At 46.5% G+C, this 14,968-nt stretch overlaps 2 protein-coding genes across 2 annotated transcripts; one reads left to right on the forward strand and one right to left on the reverse strand.

The window, feature by feature from the left end:
• Window positions 1-2,386: 2,386 nt before the first annotated feature.
• On the reverse strand, window positions 2,387-5,024 carry LOC117582512 (equilibrative nucleoside transporter 3). Its single transcript, XM_034270309.1, has 5 exons — window positions 4,467-5,024; window positions 3,890-4,190; window positions 3,355-3,831; window positions 3,019-3,301; window positions 2,387-2,799 (listed from the first exon to the last, which is right to left on the reverse strand). The coding sequence occupies exons 1-5, from the start codon at window positions 4,743-4,745 to the stop codon at window positions 2,688-2,690; spliced, it is 1,452 nt and encodes a 483-aa protein (XP_034126200.1). The 5' UTR covers window positions 4,746-5,024; the 3' UTR covers window positions 2,387-2,687.
• A 6,862-nt stretch (window positions 5,025-11,886) lies between these two features.
• Window positions 11,887-13,931, forward strand: LOC117582510 (60 kDa heat shock protein homolog 1, mitochondrial-like). The gene has a single exon (XM_034270305.1). The coding sequence runs from the start codon at window positions 11,950-11,952 to the stop codon at window positions 13,867-13,869; it is 1,920 nt and encodes a 639-aa protein (XP_034126196.1). The 5' UTR covers window positions 11,887-11,949; the 3' UTR covers window positions 13,870-13,931.
• The last annotated feature ends 1,037 nt before the right edge of the window (window positions 13,932-14,968 follow it).

The following is a 14,968-nucleotide window of genomic DNA, read 5'->3' on the forward strand; positions in this document are numbered from 1 at the left end:
CCAAAATTCAGCATACCCAAACACATAAGACCCTATCCCGAAAAAAAGATACGATACCAAAGAAAAAGTACATAATTCTTAGCAAAAACACTATGAGATAAATCAAAACACAAAAGTTGAAAGAGTAAAACATTTCACTGGACGGCAGAACCACCTTAGATGTTGTAATTTTTCCCATAACTCAAGAATCGACTATCAAGATCTTTCCCCAACAGCCTGGACTGAGCGAGAGTCTCTCTTTCGCTGTCTCTCTGGCGATATCTAAATGTGTCTATCCCAAGTTGATGTTGTAATTGAATTTTTAAATGTGTGTCTCGTAGTTTTTTCATAGTAAGAATCGATCGTATTGTTCCACAAAGCAAGCAATAACCAGAGAATTGGTATAAAGCCACTAAACTGTATCTAAGTGTGTGTCTGTTCTACGATCGAATGCCATCGGTAGTGGTGTTCGTCTATCGTCTATCGCGTTGTCTACTCTCAATCGGTGTCTATCGTAATTGTATCTACATATAATTGGCTCGATTAATCCAATACAGCAAGCAGCATAGCGCATACATGTAGCAAGCAGTGCATATAGAATTAATAGAATTACTCAGCTCAGCAGAAAATAATTCGAAAATAGTTTTGGTGTTGTACTACGTGTAAGCATTATACTCTATCAACTGTATCTTTGCATCTCCGTAATGTACTTCTGTGTGCTGTCGATGTTGTTCGCCCAGTGCCCATTATCGTATAATCGTTATCGTTATCGTTATCCTTATCCTTATCGTTGTTGTTGTAGTTGCCGATTAATCTTTATCTTTTGCATGCGACCCAAGAACACCCCACAACCCCAAACTTCTGCAATGCCAAGGCTTTAATCAATGTTTGTTGTTCATGTGTGTGTGTTTGTTTGTTAAACTAAGTTATAAATAAACAAAGAGAACATTAAACAAGTAAACATTAAACTTATACGAAAATTGAGATTTAAATTGAAAAGCAAAATGCGGTGTTAAACACCAAGCAAAAAACTGATAAACAGACAGATAAAAGGTAGAGCAAAAACGAAGTAGATTGCATGAAGAGGAATGCATCGTAAGGAATGGAAAGAGAAAAGAGAAAAGAAAAACCCAAATTTAGGCCCTAAATAGCAAATGGAAATTTTTGGACAGCGCAACTGACGAATTTGTTGTTGCCTAAAAGAAGCCCTTAAACTTAAACCTAAACTAGTTAAATAAATGTTTAGACACCCTAGAGTTATATATAAATATACATACGTACATACTCAGATGTATTGAGCGGAATCCCCATTGTTGCAATAATATTGCCAAGGCACTTATAAGACGTTTACCGACAAAACAATCTCTCTTGATGTTAGCAAGAATTTAATATGGTATTCACCCAAAGACCCCAAAAAAGGATATGATATCATTCCATAAAACCAATATGTGTGTTTCCAAGCAAAACAAAACGCTCTGTGCCCAAAAGTCAGCATAGTCAGGAACAGATCAACCGAGAGACAAGGGTCTACAAATACAGGAAATCATAACTAGGGCAAATCGGTTCGGAATAAAGCAGAAAAAGTCTTATATATGACCGGGGAATAAGCAAATTCTTGGTCCAAATCAAGAGCTATCAAATCAAGCATTTTCTTTCCATCAAATGAAGCTGCGGCATGCCCTGATCGGACCACAATTAGCGGAGAAAAGACAAAACAAAATGGTAGCGTTACTTTCAATCATTTATTTTTGGGGCCATGTGCCACCCAAATCGGCCATGCAGAAGTTGTGTTAAATGTTTCATAACTTCGCCATTGTATGTCCGATCAGCAGGTGATGGTGATCTCGTTATCAGGAGAGTGTCCCTTATTTGTTGGGAGTCACAATGGTAGAAACGACACTGAGGATGAAGCCTTTTTAATGCTATTTTGTAAACGCTTGTTCATCCGTTCCGGGCAAGCCAGACCTCCTAGTGATCCGCAAAATGTACTCAATCGTTGAAAACCAGATTGACATTAAGAAAAACGATTTTAGACTTTGTTGAAACAAATTCCGGGAAGAATATACTTTTCCAAACTCGTATATATTTCAAATGTAGATCGGATAGGAACCATTTTGGAATATAAAACCAGATCAGGCGAACTGGAGAAGCGAAGCGGCACAGGGCGTCCAATGAAATTGGACAACAATTTAAATACAAATCTGTAAATTCTTAAATCAATGCAATTAAAGCAAGTCAGTGTGTTTACAATGGAGTTCATTAGTTAAACAAAACAAAAAACAATGAATAATGTCAAAAGCATAAAACAATTAACCTTATCCACATTGTTGTTGTGATCTGCAGAAAACTACAAAAATAAACGTTAAACCAAGAGAAAATATTTCCCCTCGACTTGAGTTTGTTTAAAAAGTGTTTTAAAAGTTGTATTTCTAGGTCTCGCTATTCAAACAATTACAACTTACCAGCTAAATGTTATGTGTACATGTGATATAAAAGAATCTCTCAGATATGTGGCGAATTTGGGAGCTACTAAGACGATCACAAAAACGATTCGAAATCGAAGCGGGACAGGACAATGTCTTGACCTAAATGCTTAACAATAACGAAGAGAAAAAGATCAGGTAACATAAAAGCATACAACTTATGAATAGAATTAGCTAAGGCACCATTGACAACTAAATTTGCTCATAGATCGTGGGTCCAACAGGTCACAACATCTGCACGAAACAGAGACTCAGCAGGGAGCCCACTGCCATGCCAACACTCAGAGCAGCAGCCATAATCGAGGACGCCAACTCTTTCTCGTGCTGCTTGACGCTTCTGTAATGTTTAAAACATATGATTAGTACTCTCTCTGGGGAGCAAATGCAGTGGGGCGAAATTATCACTAAAGCTTCTGTAGAATGCAGCTACGCCGCGTGCTGGGTATGCCGATAACATGGCAATTCAGTTCGCATTTAAAAAAGCGAATTTGCGACGGAATGGCGTAGCTTGCAATCTACTCATTGGAACTGCTGTCGAATAGTTTAGAGTACCAACCTGGGCGCCATGATGAGCAGGATATTGGTCAAATATCCATTGGACAGGGCAAACACGCACATCATAGCGATGAATGTGTAATCGTGCTCCACCAGAGTAGGCAGGAAGATGTGCTCACTGGTGTTGGAGAACAAGAAGAACGGAACAAAGATCATTCGCAAAACAATCAGCAGCAGTGAGGTGTTCTGATTGATGGGACGCTCCAGCCAGCCAGCGAGGAGCCGTCCAAAGTAGTCGCCGCAGTTGAAGATCAAATAGTTGACCACGGGCAGGTAGTAGACATCTAAAGGGAAGCAATTTTAGCAACCAATAAGAGAGAGTTTATGTGTTACTTACCCGTCCATTCGGTGTGGCTGGCAGAGTGCTCGGACTGCATCAGCACCGTCACCGCTGGATAGACGGACAGCGTGGTCGTGTAGAGCAGAGCCAGGCAGACGGCGTGCAGATATATTTTAGTCATAACTTTCCGCATAATCGGCTCAAGTGTCACGCCCTCCGTCTCCTCGTTGCGGCTGTGCGAGGGTATGGCACTTATCACCTTGTACTTGTCGCCGCCTTCCAGATAATACTTGAAGAACGGCTTTCGCACCAGTATCTTGTAACAGACAATGCAGAGCAGGATGAGCACTGAACCCACGATAAAGAATATAAAAGCCGTCGTGTTGGGGCCCGTGTCAAAAGCTAGCACCAGGATGAAGGCCAGAGCGGTGAGAATACCGCCCAAGGCCTGTCCACTGACGACGGCTGTGATGAACTCCGAGGGGAACAGTCCGGCAATGCCGTAAAGAGCGCCCGACATGGTGGCCGCAGCGGCTGCAAAAAGAGTTATTAATTACAAATAAATATGAAAAGTGATGCAGATCCCACTCACAGTTTAGGAGAACCACAATGATCAGTGTAATCAGAAAGAACTGCTCCTGCCAGGCATCCGTGTTCACCTCCACAAAGCCCGTCGTGACGCCAAACAGCACGAGAATGCACGACAATGTGCTCAGCATTTTGACCCTCAGCGATATCCGATTGCCATAAATGGCATTGAGCAGCAGGAAGGTCGTGCCAGCGATAGTGGCCGTGAGGGCCAAATCACAGGTGAAACTCTTCTGCAGAGGCGTGAGTTCCTCATCCGGATCAGTGCCATTGAGCGTGGTATTGCGGAATTTGTATTTCCAATACTGGGCGAAAGGAGAAGGAAGGAAAAAAGAACGAGTTAGCACATTTGCGTATAAGCCAGGGCTTGGGGGTGGGTGACTCAACCCCACAATTAGCGCAAAACAAAGAAAAACTCAAGACGATAGTAAAACAATAACAAAAACAAATGGCAGATAAGCGCGCCTTAGACGTCGACGTCGACAGCGGAGTTACGCTTGGCCCACATGCAGGTTCGAAGTGCAGTTTCATAAAGGAAAATGCGGGCAGCGGAAATATTCCATTCCATGGCGCATACTCACATCTTCCGCCGTCACAAAGAAGTTCCACGGGGTCATTGTGCCAATGCCAAGCAGGTAGAACACCACGTAGGTGTAGAGCTTTCCCGTTTCGGGCTCATTCGACACAAGGACCACTTCGTCCTCCGGTCGCTCCAGCAGGCAGCGTTCGTCCTCCATGTCGTAATCCGGGCCATGGGGCCGAAAGGCGGGAACGAAACTTCCCTCGTCGCCACCAAGAATCTGCTCATCGTCCTGTTCCGCGCTTTCAATGAGGCGCTCCTCGTCATGGTTGCGTTGCATCGGGTTCTGGGTGTGTGGCTGGCCCTGGGCTGGCTTCTATTGTTTTGATTTTTCCTTAAACGCGAATTCATTCACGCAATTGCACGCCTCGGACCACAGCAGCACACGAACAGCTGTTGCGCCTTCTGCTGCCTCATCGAGTTGTTTGGTGTGGGGTTGTATTAAATCTGCTTGTATTCCCTTGCTGATAGTGTTATCGTGAAGCTGCTGGGTGTGGGTGTTGTTGTGAGGCGGGAGGCGGAGAGTAAATAAAAGTTTAAAAAAATGTAAATAAAAACTACGCGTTTGAGGTCAGCTGCGGAATTATCGATAAAATATACCGACAGACCCTCGTAAATATACCGAAATATACTTTTTAATTTTCAGAATATACCGTAAATCCAAAATCATTTTCCTCGATTTTGATCTTCCATTTGATATTATCAGCTCGTTAGAATTCTTAGGGGTAAAACTATATTTTCACCCGATTGATGAGTCTATTCTCCATAAGATTAGCTAGTTATCATGACTTCTTTTCATTGGATTGTGTACAAAAAGAGATTCTAGATAGTACATATGTTAGAGCTAACCTTAACCAGACGATGTGGCAGCACTTTGCGCGAAATTTTTATATTTTTTTTCAAAGTTAGCTTGTTGCTGGCATTTTTAACACATGCTGCTAAGAGATGATGAGACAGTTAATATATGAACATTATAAGCATAATTTCCTGCATTTGGTATAAATTATTTGATAAGTTAACATTCATGTTAGTCTCCCAATCAATGTGCTGCTAAGCGCATACAAATCCACTGTTAACACTTAATACACCCAAGTTGGCAGCACAGACAGCCCGCAATTTTATTGATTTTGAAAATTAATTTATTCCTTCGAACATTTTACGACATGCCGCTGCCTGCTTTGGCACTTTAATTGTGTTTTATATGCGAAACAAGCAAATTACCAGCAGAGCAGCAAACGCCAAAGCGTAATTTAATTGCCAGACGCAGCGAATAACAACAAAAACAGTGATAGAAATGGCCAGAACGAGGCTGAGATGATGAATGAACGCAATTTGTATTTAATCAATAAGCACGCCCCGCAGTGTTTTAAATCAGCGCACAGCTTCGTTTTACGGCTTAGCGCCAGTCGCAGGATGCGATACTCTCCCCCTCCTCCTCCCCCTCCCCCTTCGATGTTGGGAAATTTTAATTGGATTTGCATTCGCGATCGTCGAAAAACGATGCCCGCCCCCCAGTCCCCCCACCGATCCGAAAACCCGTTTACACATGCTGCCCCTGCTCTTGCCCCACTCTCTGAGCTGGACATAAATTTATTTTTAATTTACTTATGCGCGAATTTCCGAGCCTGTGCCCGGAGGTTGTTTGATTTGCGAATTAAAAAGGGCTGAGGCTCAGGGACTGAACTCGTTAGCGCTCGGACAGGCACAGGCAGGAGGAGCGGCATGGTGGCTGCGAATAGTGTAGAGGCTGCAGCCATTTCGATTGTCATCGCACAGGCAAATTAGATTAGTTCATAATGAACGAAGGGAGCAGAGGGCTGGGTGTGGGTGTGCTCATTAATTCCATAAAAATCTACGCCGGTTAGCCAGTGCCCAAATCAATCTCGTTTGCTGTCCCCGCAGCGCTGCAGGCCACACACTCAGCCAGAGCCACAGCGAGAGCCAGGGCATCCCAGCATCAAGGCTGTAGCTGCAGCTCCAAGGCTCCGGCTGCTGGCAATTTAAAAATCACATTAAATTAGTCAGCAAGAAATCACCGCAACGAAACCATCAACAAATCATCTCAAATTAAATTCATTCAAGAGAGTGAACCACCACAGAGAAGAGATGGGTGGAGGAAGAAGCGATGGAGATGAGTAGCCAGAGAGGAGAGCAGAGCAGAACCCCAGCTCATTCTTTGCTCATTCTTTGCTCCACTGTAACCGCAGACTCTTGGCAATTAATAAAAATGTAAATTCAATTAAATTTATATGACAGCTGGCTGTCAGAAGAGCTCAAATTAAAAATTACTAACAAGACCTGTTCAGCATTCACTCGCAGATCTTAGCTGCAGCTTCCAGCTCCACATCCAGAGCACATCCGATCTGTGTTCGAGTGACTCGCTGCTACTTGACGAAACCTGGCCCCGGGTGCAGGCCACGCTTAATTAAAAATCCAACAACTCCAGTCCACAGCTCCAGTTCGAGATGATGGAGATTGGGCAGTCCTCACCTCACCTCAGCTCACCTCTCCCCTCCCTCGCCTTGTCTTGGGCAACTCTCATTTGCTGCACTTCAATTTGAGTGACGTCCTGCCGACCACCCGCGGATGAGCGTGGCTGGCCCTGGGGTAGCCAAGTGGCAGTTGTCTGTGGAACGCCTGTCAGCCGCCCATTTGGCCGTTTCTAAGCCAATTTTTGGCCTTTCTTTTGGCGCTTTTTCCGCTCATCTCTGACGGGCGGCAGGAGAAGATTTCGCTAATAGCGGAAGCCCAAAGGCACAAGGAGTCCAGCGAGTCGAGCGAGCGACTGGCACCGCCTAGTAATTAATAAATTAAAAATGAAAACCAACACGCACAGGAGAGAGAGAGTCTGACTGAGAGGCGGGAGTGGGCAAAATTAGGCGGTACAAAGGATAATCAAATGCTGATTTATGGCAATTTCAGAATGAAATAAACTCTGGATCTCTCTCGACTTCCGGTGTGCCACTCAGCCACTCAGCCACTCACTCCGAGGCGAACCTTAACGAACGTCAGCTGTGTGAGGTCCTGCCGCCTGGCGCTACGATCATCAGACCCTCATTCAAAGTGTACCTCTGTGTGTGTCTGTGTGTGTGTGTGTGTGAAAATTAGTAGCTAATTTGGCTTGTCATCATTATCGTGTGTTGTGCAAACATTTGTTCGGGTCTGGCTGGTTTCTGGGCTCCAACATTGCTCGCAGCATGACTGGGCACGGCCCTTGCTGTAGGTCTAAGCCAGGGGATTCACCATAACTTCAATTATTAATTGAATTTCATGGCACTTACAAGGCAGAAGAACAACCAAAGAAAGTTTCCCCCAAAGCGCTGTGGGAGCTACACTGCCAGCAAGTCCATAATTAAAACTCAAGTGTGGCCTGTCCCTAACCCACTGCCACAGACAAGAAGCTAACAATCTTGTGAACTGTCCAATTAACGGACAGTCCATAATGCATATTCATGATCTGTTCGATCAATAACAACATTTGTGCCAACGGGGGCGTGTCGCGGGGCATTAAACGCTGCTCAAAATTATGCTAATCAAAGCGAGAGAGAGGGAGAGAGAGAGGGGGAGTGGGAGCGACATGTCAGAATGATTAAGGCGAAAGCAATCAAAAGACTTAGGCAACGAACGTGTTCCACTGCGGAAACAGGGAGAGAGATCTGAGACACCAGCAGCCCATAAATTGATTCATAATTCGCAGTCAAGCGATCAATGCTAATCAAATTAATTAAAAAGTAGCCACAGAGCCACAGATTTATGCATTATTTGGCATGATTAATGGGCCCCAGGGCCGGGACAGCTCTCAGGCAATTAGCCAAGTTTCAATGCGATTCGATTCGATTTCGTTTCCGCCTGCTGGCCGGCCTCTCTCAGTGCCAAGTTCAATGACAGCAAAACCGAAATCCCAATCGAAATTATCCGCCACAAAATGACTCTAATCAAGTGTTTGCGACCTTAAGCGAAACCTTTTTGGCCAAAATGAATGGACTTTAATCACATTAAGAACAATTTTCTCCATTTCGTACGTGAGCAACGAAAATAATTTCCAATTTCACGGAAATACTCGATTGTGCTGCTGCAGCAGGGTAGGGGACAGCAGGGGGTGCTGAAGTGTGTGCCAAAATGAGAAATCGATTTTGATTACAAGCCACAGAAATTGCCCAAACAAATTTTGGGGCACAGAAATTCGAGACAAAAAAGCAACAACAAAAATTGAACCTTACACGATTCGCGGAGTGTGTAAATTTGCCTCCACTCAGCGGAGTGTTCACAAATATTAAAAATCAAATATGTTTACATATCAATTGGGGGGAGCAGCACTTGCACTTGGCGAAAAACCTGAGACTATTTGAATATTCGTCAATTTTAAAGCAGTTTTTGGCAGAAAATCTACATTTGTGGGCTTAAAACATTTCTTGGATATTTTTTCACTCTGTAAAATTGTTTAGCTTATGCCCATAAATATCCCCTCTTGCTTTTCCCCCAGTGTACTCGTCTCTACAGCAAATAAATTGCCCTATTTGCACCCCTCAAGTGGGTGCACCGCCACCCACTCGCCATAATTTGTGCACGCGAACCGTGCAAAATATTTTCGCGCTAATCAAATTTATTTAAGAAAAAAAAAAAAAACGGAAACTAAAACCGAAACGAAAACGAAATGCGATAGGCCTTGGCTTTGGGCGATAGCGATCCTATTTTGAGGCGAACTGGAAATGGCAGCATAAAAACTTATTCAATTACCCACTTTGGGGTCCCCATGTGCATTCAAATGAAATTATGCTACGGCAACACCAGAAACAACAACCAACAACAAGAAAACTATAACAACAACAATGTTGTTTCGTGGCTGCAAGCGGGGGGTAGGTGTATTATAGCCATAAAGCCGACAAACACGAATCGCGTGCAAAAACAATTTAAAAAACAATCAGCTCTGCCAATGGCACCATAAAATATATCAAAAGAGCGCAAAACACCAGAGACCAAAGAGAGAGAGAGAGACGCAGACCTCAAACCGTGAGCCGGCCGTAACCCCAACCCGCTGCCACCCACCCAAAGAAATATACGTAAGGAATATCCAAAGGGATCTGGAGGCACCACTGGCGGCCACTTTAACACTTACCCCAAAATGGTAAAAGTTTAAGTAAACAAAAGTTGAGTGGAACTGCTCGAAGATGGAAATGCTCTGCCCCGAAAAGGGCACCACATTCGTGGGGTACATGGAAATTTGCATGGAAATTGTAACTCTCTGAAGGAACTTTAAGGATAAGTGATATTATGGCAGCCCTATGAAAAGGAGAGCTACTACCATATGGGAACAGCATCTAAAATGTAATAGAAATGCAATAAACACAAGTATTTTTCATTAATTTATTAGAAAATTCCTGCAAAGCTTACTTGAGCATTTGTTTAATCAATTTCTTCGCCTAAGGGAGACTCCTCCAATGCTCTCTATGCCACTCTTTAGATACATTCCGTAACTCTTAAAGTACTCCCCATAGATTCTGTAATCTCATACTAGTTTCTTACAGTTATCTATTTAAAATCTGTGACTACTCTGCTGTCAATTTCCGTCAATAACATATTTTCTCTTACATTTCAGCACATTCCTGGGTCGACTATGCCCCGTTGTCTGCTCTACCCGCCGCCCCCCTGCTTTATGCGTTTCATTTTGATTTCATGTAAATTGCCTGTCGACGACAACAACACCAAACACAAAGACCAACAACAACGACAACGACAGGCCACGACAATGAACAGCTTCTCTCACTCCACAAACAAACACAAAGCGACGCGACGCCAAGCGACGGCTGGCGGGAGACTCTCTCTTTGGGCCGCTCACGCCGATTGGCTGACTCCTAAAGCAGGGAGTGGCCTATCCAAGCAGTGGGCTAAAGCAGTGACGCAAAGCAGTGGGCAAAGCAGTGGAAAGAGACAGAGAGAGAGAGAGAGAGAGCGGGCGCAGGTGTCGCGGCTGCAATTTGAGGCGATGCCTGCGCCTAATGGAAGAGTTGATTTTGAGTCAAATTAAATAACGCTACCTCTGGGACTGTTTAAATGTTTGTGGGGTTTGCTGATTAGCAGCAGACAGGGGGGATTACCATGTAGAAAAAGCAAAGATTGAAATGCAGCGCCCGACGGCAAATTAAGTTGTAGATAAATGGGAGCCTAATTGATGCCTCGGTAGAGCAGCCAAAGGTTGTGGCAAAAGCCAGGGATCGACCCTTTGGCAAACTTCTCTCTAGCAGAGTTGCTGCTCTTTGCTGGCAGCCACTAATTGAATATGCATTGCTAAATGACTGCCAACTGGTCGCACACTCTCCATACCAAGTAGGTGACACCTTAAAAACGATCCAGCCATCGATCCAACCACCGATTTGGCTTGGCTCTTGAGAAGAACTCGTTTCCAGCATGCCTATCTTTGGGTGAGCGCTCAGAACATTCAAGTGGAGGCTGCTCTGATGGGGCATATGCGAATGCCAATCACGCGTCAATTGCAAAGGCGAATGGCCATATAGATATAGAGCTGGAGCTGCAGAAACTGCTGGCCTGTCAATGTTGATGAGTTGATTTTGCAGCTGACAGGCACAGGCACAGGCACAGACGGGCGATCCTTTTGCAGGAGGATCCAACACAAGAGAACCATTCCCCCCTGGGATGACTAATGTGGAGAGCGGGCAGAAGTGCGACCCCAACTCGAGGGCAATCTCCGCTTATCTGTATAGCTTTTGGTTCTCTATGGTTTCACGAGCGTACACCATACACCCGTGTAGCTGTGATAAAACCATTAACAATTTATTAGTCTACGATTTGGGGAGTCTTGTGAGTCTTGTGAGTCACGTGTGGATATGCCCGATTGGGTGGCCCTGAGTCACTGACATCTACGCATGGATCTGTGTCTATAACTTCTCTTCTCTTTTTTTGGGGCCACTACACACCACCTTATCGTACTGCAATTCAATTAAGCGAACAATCAATTATGATTTGTCACGCGAGCAGAGAGCATTGCCCAAAAATAAGTCGAGGCTTTCCGCCCTTATCACCTGTGCCTCTCGCGGGCCTCTCGCGGGCCTCTCGTTTCATGTTTGACATTTCTTAATTATTGATTCTATGTTTTCGCTACCTTTTGAAGATTGAAACATGTGTTCTGCGCACAGGCTGCGTACAACCAAAAACGGAAATGAAATTAATTGGAAATGTGCGTAAAGGTAAAGGAGAAGACTGCCATAACCGTAGCAGTTACAAGAGGTGTTCCATGGCATTTTTTAGAGGTATTTCCCATAGCTTTTAGTTGACATTTGGCAGTTCTGAGCTGTGTCTACTGTAGACACAACAAATCTGTGCTCAAGTAGGCCTCCTGTGCCTTCCAATCCAGTCTCAAAACTCCTTCCCTCACTTCTAGTTTCATATTCAGAGCATTCACTTCGAGGTCCGAAAATAGTTTCCAAATAATTTTCCTTTTCGTACGATTCTTTCTAATTTTCGTGCAAATGTCTCGCCGCTTGCTACGCGCAAATCGCAATTTGTTGAAGGACTTGCGCTTCTACTCAAAGGATGTGCGCTTTGGCGCTGAGGCGCGTTCCATGATGATTCGTGGCGTGGATCTGTTAGCCGATGCCGTATCCGTCACCATGGGTCCCAAGGGACGCAGCGTCATCGTGGAGCGTCCCTGGACCTCGCCAAAGATCACGAAGGATGGCTACACTGTGGCCCGTGCGATTGCGCTGAAGGATCAGCACATGAACATGGGCGCACGGCTGGTGCAGGATGTGGCAGACAACACAAATAAGAAGGCAGGCGATGGCACCACCACAGCCACAGTGCTGGCCCGAGCCATTGTCAAGGGAGGCTTTCAGCAGTTCTCCAATTGTGGCAATCCTCTAGAAGTGCGCACCGGCGTGCTCCTAGCCGTGGAGTCGGTCAAGCAGCAGCTGAAGCAGATGTCGCGCCCCGTGCAGACACACCAGGAGATCGAGCAGGTGGCTACGATCTCGGCGAATGGCGACGAGGACATTGGGCGACTGATTGGCGAGGCCACAGACCAAGTGGGCCCCAAGGGCACAATCACCGTGAAGGAGGGCCGTCGGCTCAAGGACGAGCTGCATGTCATCCAGGGACTGCACCTCGACACGGGCTACCTGTCGCCGTATTTTGTCAACACCCCCAAGGGCTCCAAGGTGGAGTTTGGCAATGCTCTGGTGCTCATCTGCCTGAAGAAGATCACTTCGCTGTCGCAGATCCTGCAGGCACTGGAGCAGGCCCAGCAGCAGCACCGTCCGCTCATCATCATTGCGGAGGACATCAGCGGCGAGGCCATGAGCGCTTTGGTGCTCAACAAGCTGCAGGCGGAGCTGCAGGTTTGTGCCGTCAAGTCGCCGAGTTATGGCCCACACCGCAAGGAGCTGCTCGGCGACATTGCCGCTGCCACGGGCGCCACCATCTTCGGCGATGACATTGACTTTGCGCGGGTGGAGGATGCCAAGCTGCAGGACATGGGCCAGGTGGGTGAGGCCATCATCACGAAGAGCAGCACCCTGCTGCTGCAGGGCAAGGGCCGACCCGCGATGCTCAAGCTGCGCATCGAACAGATCCAGGACGAGCTCGAGGATCCCACTACCAAGTCCGAGCAGTCGGAGCGTCTGCGTCAGCGTTTGTCCGCCTTGACCAAGGGCGTGGCTGTGCTGCACATTGGCGGCAGCAGCGAGGTGGAAGTCAGCGAGAAGAAGGACCGCGTCACGGACGCCCTCAATGCCACACGTGCGGCCATCGAGGAGGGCATTGTGCCCGGCGGTGGCACCGCCTTCCTGCGCTGCATTGCCCAGCTGGAGACACTGCAGCCGAGGAACAAGGATCACCAGAAGGGCATTGACATTGTCTGCCAGGCACTGCGCATGCCCAGCTTCACCATTGCCCACAATGCGGGCGTGGATGCTGCCACCGTGGTGGCTCAGGTGCTGAATGGCAGCGGGGACTTCGGCTACGATGCCATGCGGAATCAGTTCGGATCGCTGCTGGCAAAGGGCATCATTGATCCGACGAAGGTGCTGCGCACAGCCATCGCGGATGCGGCTGGCGTCGCCTCACTGCTGGGCACCACCGAGGTGGTCATCACGGACATTCGCAACTCGGATTTGCTGGCCAAACTGGCAGGCATGGCGGGAGGAATGGGCGGAGGCATGGACATGGGCGGCGGCATGGGTGACATGGCTGGCCTTGATGGCATGTCCGAAATGGATGCTCTGGCTGCTCTCAGCGGTGCCATGGGCGGAATGGAGGGCATGTCTGGCATGGGAGGAGGAGGTGGTTCCTCCTCCACGACAAGTGCCGCTGACATGAATGAGTTGGTCCAGAGCATGTCCGGCATGGAGGATGTCGAAGTGCATGACATCGATGCCAGCATGATGGAGTAGCACCCACCCTTCCCCTCTACCCCTGAAACTATCTTACATCAAAATTACATTTTTACATTTTCCATTACATTTTTACCCCTACACCCATATGTGTGCGTGTGTGTGTGTGTGTCTCAACTTTCGGAATAAATAAAATAAATTGTTAAGTCAGCAGGGAAAAAAATGGAGATCTCAAGAGGTCTTTCCTGCTACCCGAGTGACGGGTACACGCCGTGACCCACTGAACCTGCGTTTGTAATGCTATCAATAATTAAGTGCCACTGCCACCTCGAACGGACAGTAGAGCGGAGCAGCAGCCAGCAGTCGGGGCAGCCAGGAGACAGGAGTCCATGGAGCATGGAGCCCAAACGAATTCTTAATAAGCGGCGGCTGCTGCATAAATTTCCTGCCCAAAAACAAACATTCCAACAGCATTTGGTCTGGCTTGTGGCTGGGAGTCTGGCTTATTTGGGGGGAGTAACGAAGCTGAAGATACACTAAGGAATGCAGAGACACATGCTGGATGGATGTACAGAACTTATAGGAGTACAATTTGTGTGAAGAGACAAGGCATGGAGCAGCAATAATCTGTTGTCGAGCAGTCAGGATCATGGCATGGCATTTATTTGGCAAGCTCTTGGGGTAATGTATATCTACATAAATCTATCACCTCAAAGCCTCTATGGTACTTATGGAAGTAATTCTTATAGTTAACAGAAGCTGCACTGCAGAGAGACTGAGAATCTGTCTACCACTTTCCCGTGGTCTTTGTTCAAGCGAAAAGATAAGAAGAGACCTTAACAGGTCTCACAGTAGATCCTCGATAAGTCGCATCTAAATGACTTAAAGGAGGCTCCTCTCCCAAGTACTTGCTCCCAACAAACTCCATCAGTTAGTTATCCTACCCTCTCTGCCATGGAGTATTCCAAACGGACACTGGCAGTGCGTAGCACACGCAATGCAAAAATCTTGTTGCAAGCTGTAACAAGTGGAAGCAGACTCCACTCCTGGCTGGAGCTGGAGCTGGAACTGTGCCTGTGGCTGGGGCATGCAACATGTGCAAATGCGCATGCGTAATTATTGAAACAAGTTAATTACTGCGAAGGTGCGCAGCCTCGAC

Source organism: Drosophila guanche, unplaced genomic scaffold (genome assembly GCF_900245975.1).
Source record: "Drosophila guanche unplaced genomic scaffold, DGUA_6, whole genome shotgun sequence".
NCBI lineage: Eukaryota > Metazoa > Arthropoda > Insecta > Diptera > Drosophilidae > Drosophila > Drosophila guanche.

Coding starts and splice junctions, on each gene's coding strand:
- LOC117582512 (XM_034270309.1), bottom strand. CDS start 4,745: ATGCAACGCAACCATGACGAGGAGCGCCTCATTGAAAGCGCGGAACAG. Junction 3,832..3,889: donor CATTGTGGTTCTCCTAAACT/GTGAGTGGGATC, acceptor CTCTTTTTGCAG/CCGCTGCGGCCACCATGTCG. Junction 3,302..3,354: donor CAGCCACACCGAATGGACGG/GTAAGTAACACA, acceptor GCTTCCCTTTAG/ATGTCTACTACCTGCCCGTG.
- LOC117582510 (XM_034270305.1), top strand. CDS start 11,950: ATGTCTCGCCGCTTGCTACGCGCAAATCGCAATTTGTTGAAGGACTTG.